The 16,251-nt window shown below is 47.4% G+C and overlaps 1 protein-coding gene across 4 annotated transcripts in view; it reads right to left on the bottom strand.

Annotated features, from left to right (window-relative positions):
- The window catches only part of LOC129715025 (microcephalin-like), an 83,800-nt gene that overhangs the window by 53,517 nt on the left and 14,032 nt on the right, over positions 1 to 16,251 (bottom strand). For all 4 annotated transcript variants that reach the window (XR_008726434.1, XM_055664847.1, XM_055664849.1 and 1 more), the window contains 2 exons: positions 7,266 to 7,384; positions 1,608 to 1,692 (listed from right to left, as the gene is read on the bottom strand). Coding sequence is in view for 3 of the 4 variants with exons in the window: in XM_055664847.1 (XP_055520822.1) it covers positions 1,608 to 1,692; positions 7,266 to 7,384 (204 nt within the window). In the remaining variant the exon portion in view is untranslated. The remainder of the gene's footprint in view (positions 1 to 1,607; positions 1,693 to 7,265; positions 7,385 to 16,251) is intronic.

Raw genomic sequence — 16,251 nt, forward strand, 5'->3', positions numbered from 1 at the left:
CACATTCTTTTAAAATATTTAAAAATTAGAATATTTTTTCAGGAAGTCACTCGGCCTAAAGACAAGAGAAACATATTAAATGGGCTACTTAATGTACAAAGGTAGTTGACAATAGGAAATACTTGCTACAAAGTACAGAGAACTTGGTATTAAAAATAAAACATGGATGACTGAAGAGGTCATGAGTTATGGGATGGATGAATCTTAAACGGTTAATGCATCTTGCATGAAGCAATTCCATATATTCTTACCACAATCCTGCAGGTTCATGGTCAACGATTATGATAATACCATTAAATCCTAGACATTACTTGAATTTAATTTAATTGATTAATGTTGTATTTATGCAATACTACCAAATAACACCCGCCGCAAAGCCGGAAAGCCGTAACCAAGAGGTAAGCTGCCGAGCCCTGCTCGCACCCGAGTGGAGGGCGAAGAGGTTCAAGATGGCAGCGGTAGATGCAAAAAAACAAAGGGCCTATAGCAGTCTGCAGGCTTTGCTCACCTCTAAGGTGGAGCGGGCTTCTGGAGGCCCTGCAACAACCTGGGGCTCGGATGGATCGGGCATCGCTCCAAGTGGCTGAGCACGTGGACTGGATGCAACCTGCAGCGCAGTGCACGCGGAGCAGCGAAGCAGTGGTGGACGACACCAATGGTTAATGCCAGGACAACGGGCCTTTATGGCCAGGTTAGGATCTCTACATCTATAACAACTTGACCCTGAAAATGGTGCCAAACTGACGCTTGTATACTGTCTCAGTGTACTATTCCTATACACTTGTGTTGAATCTAAGATGTGCTTTTGCATAGTAATACTTTTCCTGAACAGTATGCAAAAAAATAATAATTTCACTGTACTTCGGTACATGTGACAATAAAGTACCATTGAATCATTTATAATTTTCAACAAAAGAATCTAGAGCAGATTTCAAAACCAAATATCTGATATTAAAATGGGGATTAAAATGGTGATGCAGCAGTATCGTTGCTGCCTTACAGCACCAGATACCCGGTTTGGGTTCAATCCTAACTACGGATGATATCTGCACGCAGTTTATACGTTCTCCCGGTGACCTGCGCGAGTTTTCTCCGGGAGCTCTGGTTTGCTCCCACACTCCAAACACCTACAGGTTTGTAGGCTAATTGGCTAAGTAAAACTGTAAATAGTCCCTAGTGTGTAGGATAGTGTTAGCGTTCAGGGGTCGCTGGTGATCGTGCACTTAGTGGGCTGAAGGGCTTGTTTCCACCCTGTATCTCTAAACTAAAATAAACCAAATCATATCTGCATGCTATTGTGCAATCATTCAAACTGCTTTGCGTACATTTAATTTATCCCCTGACAAGAAGAAAACATGCGAATGTGCACTTGCTGGAAACATTTTGCCTGACTGGAACAGAAACATTTTGGCTCTCATCAGCCTTTGACTTTAGCTGCAAGTACAGTGCTAGACACCATTTAATTTAGACATTCTCAAAAGAATACAACCCATCTGGTTAAGGTGCCTTACATACAAATAGAAAAATAGACACATAATACTTTTATTTTTTAAACCAAAAATTGCACTTTGTAAATGAACATGAATCATTCCATGCACTGTACTTACTGTCCTCTTATTTTTAGGTGAATGTTTACTTTCATTGATTGCAGGAAACAAGGATTCATCAACATGGGTGTGCGTCGTCAAACACCTTTAAAACAAGTTAAATAACATTAACACTTGGCAAAAAGATTCATTCGTTTTTGTGCATTAGTCAAATATTAATCTAAACATTTATTTCCTTATAAAATTGTTGTGCTGCTGCAAGTTTGAATTTCTCTGTTTTATCTGGGACAAATGACAATAAAACACTTTTGTCTCTCTGGACATTCATAACTGTACATATTAAACAACACAAGCTTAATGAATGTAAAGAGCTCAATCTCACACAGGTTGAAGCACAAGAATCTTTATTGTTCAGGTCATTATCATCTAAGCAGTCCATCACAAGTTCACACTGCTACAGCTACTGGCAGGCAGTGGGCGAGTTCTTACACTATGAATGTTATAATTAGGCAGAGTTATAATTACTAAGCATTCTAATTGGCTAACATGTAATAGCCAATCTACATCTCTTCTTGTATAAATGAAAAAGCAATTAAGGCATTACAACCACAACGAGTAAATAATGTTAAAACACAAATTGCCACATCTAGTAATAACGGGGTTAAACATAATCGTCATATCTAATGGGTGGCTTGCTAACCCACCCGGTTCTCGTATGGTATGGAGCTGCCTCACCAACCTTTACCTCCGAAAAGCTGAGGGCACGGTTCAGTGAGTCCGATGGACTGTAAGGAGACACCGTCGGGGAACTCAAGGTAGACCGTCGCGGGGACATCGGGGAGTCGGTTACAGTAGGGGAAGTAGGGACAGACCGACGCGGGGAATGGATGGGACTGGTGGCAGCAGATGCAGGAACGGCTGGAACATTGATCACTTTAAACTTGAGCGGTGGGGCATCAGGGCCATGGAGCACCGGACGCCGTTCCTTCACAGGAAGGAGGTGTTGACGGTTACGTCTATCGAGAGTACCATCGACATCGCCCAGGTAGGAACGTGGTTCCTTTGAGGGGCCATAAATTTACCCCAGTTTGGTATGTCCCTTGTCTGTCTGCAGTCGGACCACTTGGCCTTGAATAAGTGGCTTAAGTGGTTTGCTGGTCTTGTCGTAACTTCATTTCTGCGAGTCTCGATTGAACTGCACATGCTTTTGTATCACTGCAGGAGGGCAGACGTTAGGTTTTTAAATGTTCCTGGACGACAGGCAGCGGAGGTCGTGTTCGGCGGGACATCGGGCACTGGGCTGGAGAACCTAGAATGTTATCTCTTGCAATATTTCGTAGGTTCAACAGGTCCAGGTAGACATCAGATTTGGCTAGGTAGGAGTGCGCCATGAGTTGTTTAGCGCTTCGAACAGCACGCTCGGCAAGTCCATTGGACTGTGGGTATTCCGGGCTGCTAGTAACATGTCGAAAGTTCCACCGTTTTGAAAAGTCTTTAAACTTTTGGCTAGTGAATTAGGTCCCGTTGTCAGTCTGGAGGCAAACTGGAATTCCGTGTACAGTTTGAGCTTTTGGACTACGATCTCTGAAGTGATTGTTGGTAGAAAATCAATTTAAAACCAGTTAGAGTAGGAGTCCACCAACACGTGATAATGTTTCCCGTGCCAATCGAAGATGTCAGCAGCGATCGACGACCATGGTAGAGAGGGAGCTGGTTGAGACAAGAGGGGTTGTTTTTGCTGGTGCGGTGCTTGACTGTTACAGATCGCGCACGATTCTGTTTTCTCCCAAATGTACTTGGTCATTCCGGGTCAGATCATTTCTTTCACATGCTGTAAGGTAGCCTCCACTCCCGGGTGACCACCGTGGATTTCCTCATAGTACTCGTTTCACAGGGATGAGGGGATGGTCGCCTTGTGACCCTTGACAATTACTCCATCCTGTAGTACTAGTTCGTCACGTACCAGGAAGTAGGGTCGTACTTCAAAAGGGGTGTTAAGAATGTTTGTTTGGCCACCCACCTTTAATGATGGAGGTCAGTAGCTGGGAGGTTTTATCTGCAGCTGTGTGTTCGACAAGGCGACGTTGGCGGTTGGTGGGCACGAACGAGACTTTCAGGACGGAGAATTTGTCCTGTTCGAATGGGTGTTGTACGCTAGTGGTGCGTGGATAGAGTGTCTGCGATGTGCATGTCTTTACCTTTTTTGTAGACTAGGCAAAAATCAAACCGTTGTAGCTGCATCATCATGCGTTGAAGTCTAGCTGGGGCTGCATGGATAGGTTTGCTCAGGATGGTGACTAGTGGTTGATGATCAGTCTCTACCGTGAAGGTTTTGCCAAAAATAAAGTCCTTAAATTTTGAGCAGACGAAAACCACGGCAAGCAGTTCTTTCTCTATCTGTGTGTAGCATTGTTCAGTATCAGTCAGGGTACGCAATGTATAGGATATGGGCATCACGTCGCTGTTGAAAGACGTTTGCACGCATGCTGCACCTAGTCTGTACTGGGATGCATCGCAGGTGATTGTGACAGGCAGATTGATGTTGAAATATCCCAGAGTTGGTGCACTGGCGAGCTGTAATTTTAAGATTTCGAAAGCTCGTTGATGTTGGGGGTACCAGGACCAAGTGTTGTCCTTGTGGGTCAATTGACGTAGTGGAGCTGATAGTTCGCTGAGGCTGGGGATGAATTTGCCCAAGTAGTTGACCATGCCTAAAAATCGTTGTAGGCTGGTGACGTCTGTTGGTACTGGCAGCTTGTTAATCGCTGCAGTCTTCAATGGGTCAGGTTTTAACCCGTTGCTGGTGAACACGTGACCGACGCATGTGACTTCGGGAACTCTGATCTTGCATTTCAGAGGATTGAGCTTTAAGTTAATGTCTCTGGCACGGTTCAACACTCTTCGTAGGTTGGCATCATGTTCGGTTAAATCTCGGCCGTATACTAGGATGTCGTCAACAATGATGGCACAAGTGTATTCTGCGAATAGCTGTTCTATTGCACGCTGGAAGACTTCACTAGCAGAGTTGATACGGAAGGGCATTCTTAAAATACGATAGCGGCCGAACGGAGTAGCAAAAGTTACAGTCTAATGGGATTTGCCAGAAAGAGCGTCAGCGCGACGCTGGATTCACCGTGGAGCGGGACGATGCCTTACCTGGATCGCCTTTGGAGCTCTGGAGCATTGGGCCGCTGCTTCAACATCGCGGAGCTATGGGTTGGAGAGCTTCCAACGCAGGCGGCGCTGACCGTCATCGCGGAGTCCTGGGGCCCTTTGCCGAGGGCCACCAGCGTTGCATCTCCGCCCAGCGGGCCAACGGACTTTGGGAGCCTCGGACTCCAGTAGGAGGTGGCCGACTCGGATGTCCAGGCCGCTGCGGTCCCCCAGCCATGACGTTGGACTTACATCACCCCGGCGAGCGGGCCTGAACATCGGGGAGGGCTCGGGGAGGCCCTGACCACGGGTGAACATTGGGGAACATTAGAGAAAGAGGACTGACTTTGGTGCCATCCCTCACAGTGGGATACTTTGATTCTGCTGTGTGGGGATGTTTTATGTTGAACTCTATCGTGTGTTGTGTTCTTTATTTTTATTGTATGGCTGTATGGTGATTACATTTCACTGTGCCAACTGGCACATGCGACAAATAAATGTATCGTGTATCTTTTGGTATCAAGGACTGACAATACTGTTGCATTACCGATCTGTGCCGCTACATCCTCAGTGGTTCTCATCGGATAGTGTTGGCGTTTGATTGCTGTGTTCAAATCTTTAGGATTGATGAAGATGCATAACTCCTTCTTGTCTACCTTAGTGGTGACGACCATGGTGGAGACCTAGTCCGAGGGTTCGCTGACCTTGGCAATAACTCCGATAGAGACCATACGTTTAAGTTTGTCATGTATTTTCTCTCGCACGCCAAGGAGGACGCGGTGAGGTGCACGTACAATCGAGGTGAGCGCTTGGTCAATAGTGATCTTATATATTGTCGGGAGTTTGTCGAGATTGTCGACAAACAAGTCCTTGTAGTTGGATAGCATCTGTTGTGTTGGTTCCTCTGTCAAAGTTTGTGGACAGCACGCCCAAAATAAACCAGACCCAAGTCATGGCATGCATTAATGCCAAGCAGGTTGAACAATGTAAAAGAGTAAGTTCTTTGTCTGCTCATTGATAGTACATTTCAGCTCAGCTTTACCCAACAGGTGAAGAATTTCCCCTCCGTAAGCATGTAGAGTGGAGGAGTCTTTTTTCATGAGCTCAGTGGTTCTTTTCTTGTTGAACACTTTGAGTGACACGACGTTTACTCTGGCGCCAGTATTGACTTTGGCAATCAAAGGTTTGTTATTGATTATCATGGTCAAGAGAGTCAAGAGTCAAGAGTCAATTTAATTGTCATTTGGACCCCTAGAGGTCCAAACGAAATGCCGTTTCTGCAGCCATACATTACACACAAATAGACCCAGACACAACATAATTACATTTTACATAAACATCCATCACATAGCTGTGATGGAAGGCCAAAAAAAAACTTATCTCTCCACTGCACTCTCCCCCCCCCGATGTCAGAGTCAAAGTCAAAGCCCCCGGCTGGCGATGGCGATTGTCCCGCGGCCATTGAAGGCACGCCGGGTGGTGCGAGGTCGCACACCGGGTCTTGGTGTTGGAGCCCCCGGTGTGCGCTCGCAAAGTCCCGCAGCCATTCCAGCCGCGCGGGGCGGTGTAGTGAGGCCCCGCTCCAGGAGCTCTTCAACCCCGCAACACGGGCGGGAGAATTCGCCGTTGCAGGAGCCCCGAAAAGCGGGGCGGGGGGGGCGGGGGCGGGGGCGGCGGCGGCGGCAGCAGCAGCAGCAGCAGCAGCAGCAGCAGCAGCGGCCCCAATGACAACGGAAACCCGACGAGAAAAAGGTCAGGTCTCCAGTGCAGGGAGAGATTTAAAAAGTTTCCCCCCCCCCTCCATACCTTCCCCACACGCACACCCCAACAAAAAATAACAAAAACTACATTAAAACACAGACAGAAAATAATAAAAACGCGGACAGACTGCAGAGGCCGCTGCTGGCCAGAGCCGCGCCGCCTACCGGATTTACCGCCGCCTACCGGATTTACCGCCTCCTCCAAATAACCCGACACATTTACTAATCACGAATATGTCAACCCGCACCTTAAAAATACCCAATGACTTGGCCACAGCTGTCTGTCGTAATGAATTCCACAGATTCACCACCATCTGACAAGACATTCCTCCTCATCTCCTTTCTAAATGAGCCTTTATTCCGAGGCTGAGGTCTCCAATCTTAGACTCTCCCACTAGTGGAAACATCCTCTCTACATTTACTCTATCCAGACCTTTAACTATTCAGTAGGTTTCAGTGAGGTACCCCTTCATCCTTCGAAACACGAATTAGCTTTCTTGAGAATGGATGTTTGTTATAATCAATTATAATCATGCAGCAAAACATCACAGAGCTACATCAGAAATACAAGAAAACTATGAGTTGAAAAGTCCAAAAAGTCATTAATTGAAAAACTTGTGATATCATGCTACTGGGTCAACATGCAGATGATTTAATATTGTCCATTGTCAACAAAAATATTGATTTCAAGGGAAATACACAGAGTAATCTAAAAAATCTCAAATTAATTTACCATCTTTTTTTAAAATATGCTTAAATTCGAAGCAATAATTCTTCAGAAATTGGTTTATTGAATCGCTCATACCTTTCCACCCAAAGTACGGACACCAATTTCACACCAGTTTTCTGGGCCTTCTTCCACACGCTTTCATGTCCATCCTTGAATACCACATGGGTCACATGTTTATTGAAGTACTTTAAAACCTGCAAACAATGTTCAGAGTTTTAAAAATGTTTACTGAATTCAGTTTTATTTTAAAAAAGAAAACCCAATCACAAAATTCAACAAACCAAGCTGGGCTCGGTCCAGATGAACGATCTCAACCCAAAACATCACTTACTGATTTACAATTTGTTTCAAATGATTGATTGAAAAATACAGCATGAAAACAGGCCCTTTGACCGACCGAGTCTATGTCGACCATGGATAACTCGCTCACACAAGTACTGCGCTATCCCACTATCTCATCCACTCCCTACACACTAGGGGCAATTTACAGAGGCCAATTAATCTACAATGTGCGAGGAAACTAGCACCCAGAAGAAACCCACACTTATAACAAGGATAAGTTTGAGGAGTGGTCAAGGTTTGCAGGCCCTCTGACATCCATATTTCTTACAGTGGCAAACATTAATTTTTATTCAACTATTAATTGCATTGGAGGCATGCAGTACATACAAGATTGCAGATGCTGGAATTTGCAACAAAATAAAAGGTGAGCTTTTGTACAGGGTAATCTTGGTGAGACCAAACCTGGAGTATTGCGTACAGTTTTGGTCTCCAAATCTGAGGAAGGACATTATTGCCATAGAGGGAGTGCAGAGACGGTTCACCAGACTGATTCCTGGGATGTCAGGACTGTCTTATGAAGAAAGACTGGATAGACTTGGTTTATACTCTCTAGAATTTAGAAGATTGAGATTTAAATCTTATAGAAACTTACACAAAATTTTTAAGGGGTTGGACAGGCTAGATGCAGGAAGATTGTTCCCGATGTTAGGGAAGTCCAGGACTAGGGGTCACAGCTTAAGGATAAAGGGGAAATCCTTTAAAACCGAGATGAGAAGAACTTTTTTCACGCAGAGTGGTGAATCTCTGGAACTCTCTGCCACATAGGGTAGTTGAGGCCAGTTCATTGGCTATATTTAAGAGGGAGTTAGATGTGGCCCTTGTGGCTAAGGGGATCAGGGGGTATGGAGAGAAGGCAGGTACGGGATACTGAGTTGGATGATCAGCCATGATCATATTGAATGGCGGTGCAGGCTCGAAGGGCCGAATGGCCTACTCCTGACCTAATTTCTATGTTTCTATGAGCTGATGGAGCTAAAGTAGACGGTCCATTTCCCTTCACAGACACTGCCTGATGTGCCGAGTCCTCCAGCAGACCTCCTTTGTTTGGCTCAGCAACAATCCAGCAATGTAATTCAAATCCAATGGCAAGACTATCTCTATTTACTGAGGAGACAAGGCTCACTTTTTTGTTTAAATTCACAATATGTGAGTATTGTTGGGCATGCCGAGATGCAAAGCCATAAATGCCGGACGGTGGCGTCAGCTGATAGTCAGCCCACGTACGGTTGAAACCTCGTGAGTGGTTACAAGGGCTGTCTCGTGACGTCATGGGTTAAGGGGAATGTCCTGTTACATAAGCAGATCTCACCTGGAGATCAGGAGTCAACAGGTAGACAAGCTCAAGACAACACCCTCGCTCAGCTGCAGCAGCAATGACAATATGTTAGAGGACCAAACATGTATGTATTTCAAACCTATTATGTCTGAATAAAGCAACTGTTTATTCACCATGTTTGGTGCCGCTACATTGGTGACCCGCGAGATCCAAATTTGGGATTTGGGATTTCTCCCGACACACGCAGCCTCAGGAGACCAAATGTCTGCAGCCGACGGCCCAGCCCTGCTGAACGATGCTGCCGCCAACCCAGCCATAACATAAGGTATGCCGCAGGCCGTCCGGGTCGATGGCCGCGGTCCTGGCCTTGTTTGACAGCTGCCAATCTCTCCCACATGACCCGCCCGGAGCCGACCACCGGAGGTGAGAGGCCACGGCTGCCGCCACTCCCCCACCAGCTGTTGCCCAATGGAGCTGAAAGGCCACAGCTGTCGTCGCTCCCCCACCAGCCGTCACTCCCCCACCAGCTGCTGCCGGTTTAGCAGCCCCCCGCCCCCAGCATCATGGCCGCCCGCCCCGGGTGCGGGGGGAGAGAACAGACCCACCCATTACCCCGTCAGCCGCTGCTCAAGGCCTAGCTTCCTGATAGAGCGGGCCTATCTGGGCCGGCTGCCCGAAGACATCCTTTTGCACTTCACCAGCTTGGACCCTGAAGATCACCGGACGCCGGCTGCTCGTCCGTTTGGGCTGTGGTCTGCCCAGCATCGGGGTGGAGCGCCGGCCAGTCACGAGTCGGCAGTCCCGCGACGGATTCCCCGGCAGCTTCCAGTCTCCGTGGAGGGTGCGGCAGCGTAGCCTGTCTCCAACGACACCGGCGATGGTGGGTGGAGCCCTACCTGCAGCAGTAGGAGAGGCCCGTCGATGCTGGCCGCCCCGCACACATCCAGGAATCGCATTGGTTGGCCGCCTCTGCTGGCTGCCAAAATGGCCGCCACAGCAACTGCAAAAATGGCCGCCGCGGCCAGCCAGAAGCGACGCTCGACCTTCTCTGATCGCCGTCAACGTCGGCACCTTCGGGCCGGATGCCGTCACTGCAACCTGACCACCGGCTTGTGTTTCTTTTCACTTTTTTACACTGTAATTACCTCACCTGGTTTAGTTACTAGTTTATTCTTATTTCTTGACTGTATTTTATTTGGTTTGCATTGGTGCCAACGTCTAGCAGCCGTTTCTGGGTGCCTTGTTTCTCGGGACACGATCCCCTGCTGGTTGAGGAGATGCGACTGTCTCATCCATCCGGCGGCTTTTGCATTGGTCTCCTCGCACCCCTCGGCATACGGCCGGGATGGCCCACAGCCGGAGCGTCGACTGTGCCCGTGGGCCCCACGGCCCAGGGTTGCCTCCGACCCAAAGTAGGAGCCGCCCTCAATCATGTTTGCACACCTTCTTGGAGAAGGTTAGCGAGTTTATCCTTTTTTGCCTGTGCATTTAGGCTGCCGCGTTTCGTTGACCTGCTCGATTTCCTTCCTCCGGTTCTGGGGGGATAGTCAGCTGATAGTCAGACCACTTACGTCGAACCCTCGTCAGTGGTTACGAGGGCCGTCACGTGAAGTCATGTGTTAAGTGTAGTATCCTGCTACATAAGCAGATCTCACCTGGAGATCATGAGTCGACAGGTAGCTGTGCTCAAGACAACACCCTCGCTCAGCTGCAGCAGCAATGACAATATGTTAGGGGTCCAAACGTGTATGTATTTCGGACCTATTATGTCTGAATAAAGCCACTGTTTATTCACAACATTTGGTGCCGCTACAAGACCTGGGAAAGATGGCAAATTTCAGACTTTCAGACACCGAGTCCAAGCCAACAAGCAATTAACCTACAAACCTGCACGTGTTTTGTATGTGGGAGGAAACCGAAGCACCCGGATAAAACCCATGCGGTCACAGGGAGAACATACAAACTCCTTTCCGACAGCACCCATGGTCAATTTTGAATCCGAGCCTCTGGCACTGTGAGGCAGTAACTATCACTGCGCCACTGTGCCTCCCCAAACCCTGAAAGACATCTGTGAAGTACCCAATGAGTTCTACAGCATTTTGCAACAGTCTGAAGAAGGCCCTGACCTGAAATATTGCCTGTCCATTCCTCCACATATGCTGCCTGACCAGCTGAATTCCTCCAGCGCTTTGCTAAAGATTCTAGCATCTGCAGTTTGTGTCAAAGCTGGAACAATTTGATAACCCAGTAATTCCAAAAGTGACTATTATTCAGACAGTCAGTTTTCAAGAAAAACTCCACTTACCCAGGCTTAAATTCCCCAATGGGCAGAGGAATTCTCATTGTCTCTAGATTACTCTGGGTAGGCCTCTCCCCTTAAACCGACACCCTCTAGTTTCAGGTTCCCTATTTGTAGATTGGTTACTTCACTTGCTAACCAATGCTTTATTATTATGAGCTCCGCTTACTACACTGTTCATACTCGTCCGCTTACTACACTGTTCATATTATCGCAACCCAACTCGTGCTGGCAATCTATGCTGCTACTCAGCTGAAACAACATGCTGTAGTGTGTTATAAGTGCCTTTCAATAAATACTGTTGTATCACGTTCGTGAGTATGACTGGGTCATTTGACATGGTGTCAATAAGTGGTAGGTAACCCACTCCGTGTTTAAGTACATCGGGTTTTATGTTATCCCCTGTATTTTGTTTTCACCCATTCACTCGCGCTGCCATGGCCAGTTCACTTCGCCGGCCAGACCCTCTGATCATTGATTCGGACATCACTGAACATTGGCGCATTTTTGAGCACGATTACAACCATTACATTTGTGCTGCTCATCGCAACGCTGCACTAGAAGTGCGTGCCTCTATACTACTCAACGTCACTGGTCCTGAAGCTATGAAGCGCGCAGAGCGTTTCGACTACATGCCTGCAGTTCTGGATCACAACAACCAGTTTGTGGTACCTGCTGAAACAATTGATGATCCTGCGGTCCTACTCACTACGTTCCGACAGCTGTGTGACCTTTGTGCCAACTCCATACTTGAACGTACTAAGTTTTTTGCTCGTTACCAACAGCAAGGTGAGCCTGTAGAAAATTACATTAGTGATCTGAAACACATTGCTGCATGCTGTCGTTTTAGGAATCTGTGTGATGAACTCACACGCGACAGACTGGTGGGAGGTCTGCTTAGCTATAAAGTGCGAGATGAATTACTCTGCGATACTGAACTGACGTTGGCCGGAGCTGAACATGCTTGAAGGATTGCTGAACTAACAGTTTCTCACACAAAGTCATTGGGCCCTAGGCCACATTCCTCGTTACGGTGTCGATGTTACCGACACCTCCTATCATAACTGGCCTTCACAACCCCACACGCCACCTCGACAGCCTCAGAGATTTATCGAACGGTGCTCTAACTGTGACGGCTCCCATCCTCCAGGTCTTGAACTCTGTGTTGCTTTCGGAAAATGTTTCTACTATTGCAAGAAAATGAATCACTTCATGAAATGCCGCCGCTGAAAGCGCCTTCTCCTGTTCGGCTCCCAAAACATGAAGATAACAGTCATAACATCAACTCGCTGATTGCTTCAACTAACAAGCAACTTGACCCTGAAGTTTATCTGCTCGTCAACAAGTGCGTCGCTGTTGCAAAGATCGACACTGGTGTCAAGTGCAATGTCATGTCATTATCTAAATTTAAACAAATCCGTAATGCCGAACGTATTGCAAACACTTTGGCCACTTTGCTAGCCTACGGGGAAGGGGAGCTGCTCCCACTTGGAGAAACTGAACTGAATTGCCGCCAGGAGTCACAAGCTCAGAAACCTAAGTTTTTCATTGTCTACGGGAGAGCTGCAACGCTGCTTGGCATTAATGCGTGCCAGGATCTAGGACTGATTACTTTTAGGTCTGCTGTCCATCAAATATCTCCCACTGAGGGCTCCACCCAGCAGATACTTTCACAATACAGATAACTATTTGACGATAAGCTTGGAAAGCTGCCCATCAAATACAACACCGCCACTGATCCAAATGTCCTACCTGTGGTCCGAGCACCACACCGCATTCCACATGCTATCCGCGACATGGTATACAAAGAGCTCCAGTGGATGGTGTCCCTGGGTGTCATTGCTTCGGTCACAGAATCTTCCGACTGGGTTTCCACCATGGTGAGTGCAACAAACAAGAACAAGGAAGAAATCCAAATCTGCATCAACCCCAGAGACCTGAACACAGCGATCAGACGCCCACACTACCCGATGCGTAGTTGAGGAAGTTGCTGCTCAGATTGGCAGTGCATCCGTGTTTTCTGTTCTGGATGCCAAAAGTTTGTTCTGGCAGATCCCGCTGGATCCTGACTCACCACGTTCGTCACCACGTTTGGCTGCTATAAATTTCTGCAGACGCCGTTTGGCATCAACTCTGGTAGTGAGGTATTCCAACGCGCATTGGAACAATTATTTGCTGGGTATCTGTACGCCATCATTGTCGATGATATTCTCGTTGCAGGACGCAACACGGCTGAACATGCCAACTTAAAAAATGTACTAGACCGTGCTAAAGACATCCATCTCAAGTGCAACCATCTAAAATGCAGATTTCATGTCAAGGAGGTCAACTATGTCGGACACATATTCATCAGTGATGGCCTCAGACCGGACCCATCCAAGACCACTGCCATCAACGAGATGCCAGCTCCCACTGACGTTACGAGTTTACAGAGATTCCTGGGAATGGTCAACTATTTGAGGAAATTCATTCCCAACTTGGGGAATTTCATTCCCAACCGCGAAATATCTACTCCCCTGCGATAAATGGCTCACAAGGTCACTGCATGGTCCTGGTACCCACAACATCAGAGAGCCTTTGAAACCCTCAAATTACAATTGTCCAGTGCTCCAACCCTCGCCTACTTTGCTTTGAAGTTACCGGTGACGCTCACGTGTGATACATCCCAATATGGACTCGGAGCTGCCTGCCAACAGACTTCCACCAAAGGAGACTGCAGAACTATTGCTTCCCGCACACCTCCCGCACCCTGTCTGAGACTGAACAACGTTATGAACAGATTGAAAAGAAATTACTTGCCGTGGTTTTTGCCTACACGAAATTCAAGGACTTTATTTTTGGCAAGTCCGTGACTGTTCAAACAGACCACCAGCCGCTGGTCACTATTCTGAACAAACCCAATCATGCTGCTGTAACTCGTCTGCAACAGATGATGATGCAGCTACAGTGTTCCGATTTCACCCTAGTCTACAAAAAAGGCAAGGACATGCACCTAGCTGACACGCTATCAAGAGCCCCACGTAAAACCTGCGAACAGCAGCCGTCAGAACAAGACCAATTCACAATAATTATGGTGTTGTACGTATCTACTGAATGCTTAAGCAGCCTGGCAGAGCACACGGCTGCAGATAAAACTCTACAACTACTGCCCTCAGTCATCTCACGTGGCTGGCCGGATAAAGAACATAGTGCCCCACTTGCGATTCCCCCATATTACCTGGTTCGCAACGAACTGGTGCTACAGGACGGGGGGGGGGGGGGGGGGGGGGGGGGTCATAATCAAGGGTCACAAAGCAGTCATCCCAGCTGCTCTACAGGATAAGTACTTTGATGCCATCCACAGGGGCCACCCATTTCGAAGCGGCCTTACAACGAACAAAGAGCATGTTTTACTGGCCCGGGATGACCGAGTATATATGCAAAAAAGTTGAAGCCTGCACTGTCTGCAACAGTCGAACGCCACACCAACAGAAGCAGCCCTTGCTCTCACAACCTGTTCCTACTCTGCCGTGGTCCACGGTCGCTACCGACATATTCGAGTGGGGTGGAAAACATGATCTGGTTCTCGTTGACTCATATTCGGGTTGGTTCGAAATTGGCCTACTCCAAAACATCGCATCCGGTAGTCATCCAAAAGCTGTCACGCCACTTCTCCGTACACGGCGCCCCTGCACGCCTCCTGTCTAATAACGGCAGTCAGTTCACCAGCCAGTGTTTCAAAAACTTTGCTCAACGATGGGATTTTCACCATGTCACAAGCAGTCCTGAATTTTCACAGTCCAACGGACTCGCAGAACGGGCAGTCCATAGCGCCAAACAATTAATGGAGCTCCCACACATTGCTAAATCCGAGGTGTTCTTGGACCTGCTCAACTTAAGGTACATCGCGCGTGACCCAATACTGGGGTCTCCAGCCCAACGCCTGATGTCACGGCAGACCCGTGCTGCCCTGCCAGTGCCCCAGCAGCTGCTGCAGCCACAGGTCCATTCACCTCCAGTCGTCCAGAAACAACTACAACTGAAACGCGATGCCCAGAAGCGATTTTTCGATAAGTCCAGCAAACCACTTAAAACTCTCTCCAGTAGGCAAGTTGTTCGCCTTCAGACCGACAAGGGCTATGGCCGTTTGGGTCACATCCCACAGCCCTGCAAAAGAGCCGCACTCACCTGGTGAGCTCCCATTCACCTCCACCGTCATCTCCTCCCTGTGAAAGAAACAACTACATCCTGAAGCCACGCGATCTACCCTTTTTTCGATAAGTCTCTTCCCTCGCGCTCCTGCTGCAAAATCCATGTCCCTTTCACCAAACTCTCTCCGTGTTGGGCTCTCCAAGTGGGGTTATTTCCCGAGACCTTCAGACCGACAAGGGCTGGGTTGGTAGGCCGCCCCTTAGATACGGGGGGTTTTGTTTAAACCATCTGTACGTCCCTGTATGCGCCATTAGCGTTTCGGGTATTGTATTATTCAGTCATCACATAGCAATGTGTTATGACATAGGTCATCTAGATTTAGATGTGCTTCCCTTTTATTTCTACAAGGAAGGATGTAGATTGGTTACTTCACTTACTAACCATTGGAGTGCTTTATTATTAGAAGCTCCGCCTACTACACTGTTCATATTATCGCAACCCAACTCGTGCCGGCAGTCTACGCTGCTACTCACCTGAAGCAACATACTGTAATGTGTTATAAGTGTTTCAATAAATAATGGCCATTCTATATATGCCTCCTTGTGATTAACAATGTATCAAGAGGTTAACAACATGTATTATGTCCATAAACCTTTGACTGAATCAATTACAGAACACTATAAATTTACAGACCACCTAATTGTACTGATTGCGGTCTGTATTTGTGTTTTCAAAAAGGTAAAAAATATTAAGCATTTCCATCCTGGGAAGGCTCTGACTATTTAACCTATCCATAATTCTATATGTCCCTCAGGTCTTCCCTTGGCCTTTAACAATCCAGTAAAAACAATCTATGTTTGACCAACATCTCCTGAAAACTAATACCCATCATTATAGGGCAACATCCTGGTGAACCTATTCTGTGCCCTCTCCACATCTTCCTTGTAATGGGTTGCATACAACAGCATCCTTTTTATACAGCAGCATCCTTACTTCCCAAATTTCTCATGTGA

The sequence above is a fragment of the Leucoraja erinacea genome, chromosome 47 (genome assembly GCF_028641065.1).
Source record: "Leucoraja erinacea ecotype New England chromosome 47, Leri_hhj_1, whole genome shotgun sequence".
In the NCBI taxonomy this organism is placed as follows: Eukaryota; Metazoa; Chordata; class Chondrichthyes; order Rajiformes; family Rajidae; genus Leucoraja; species Leucoraja erinaceus.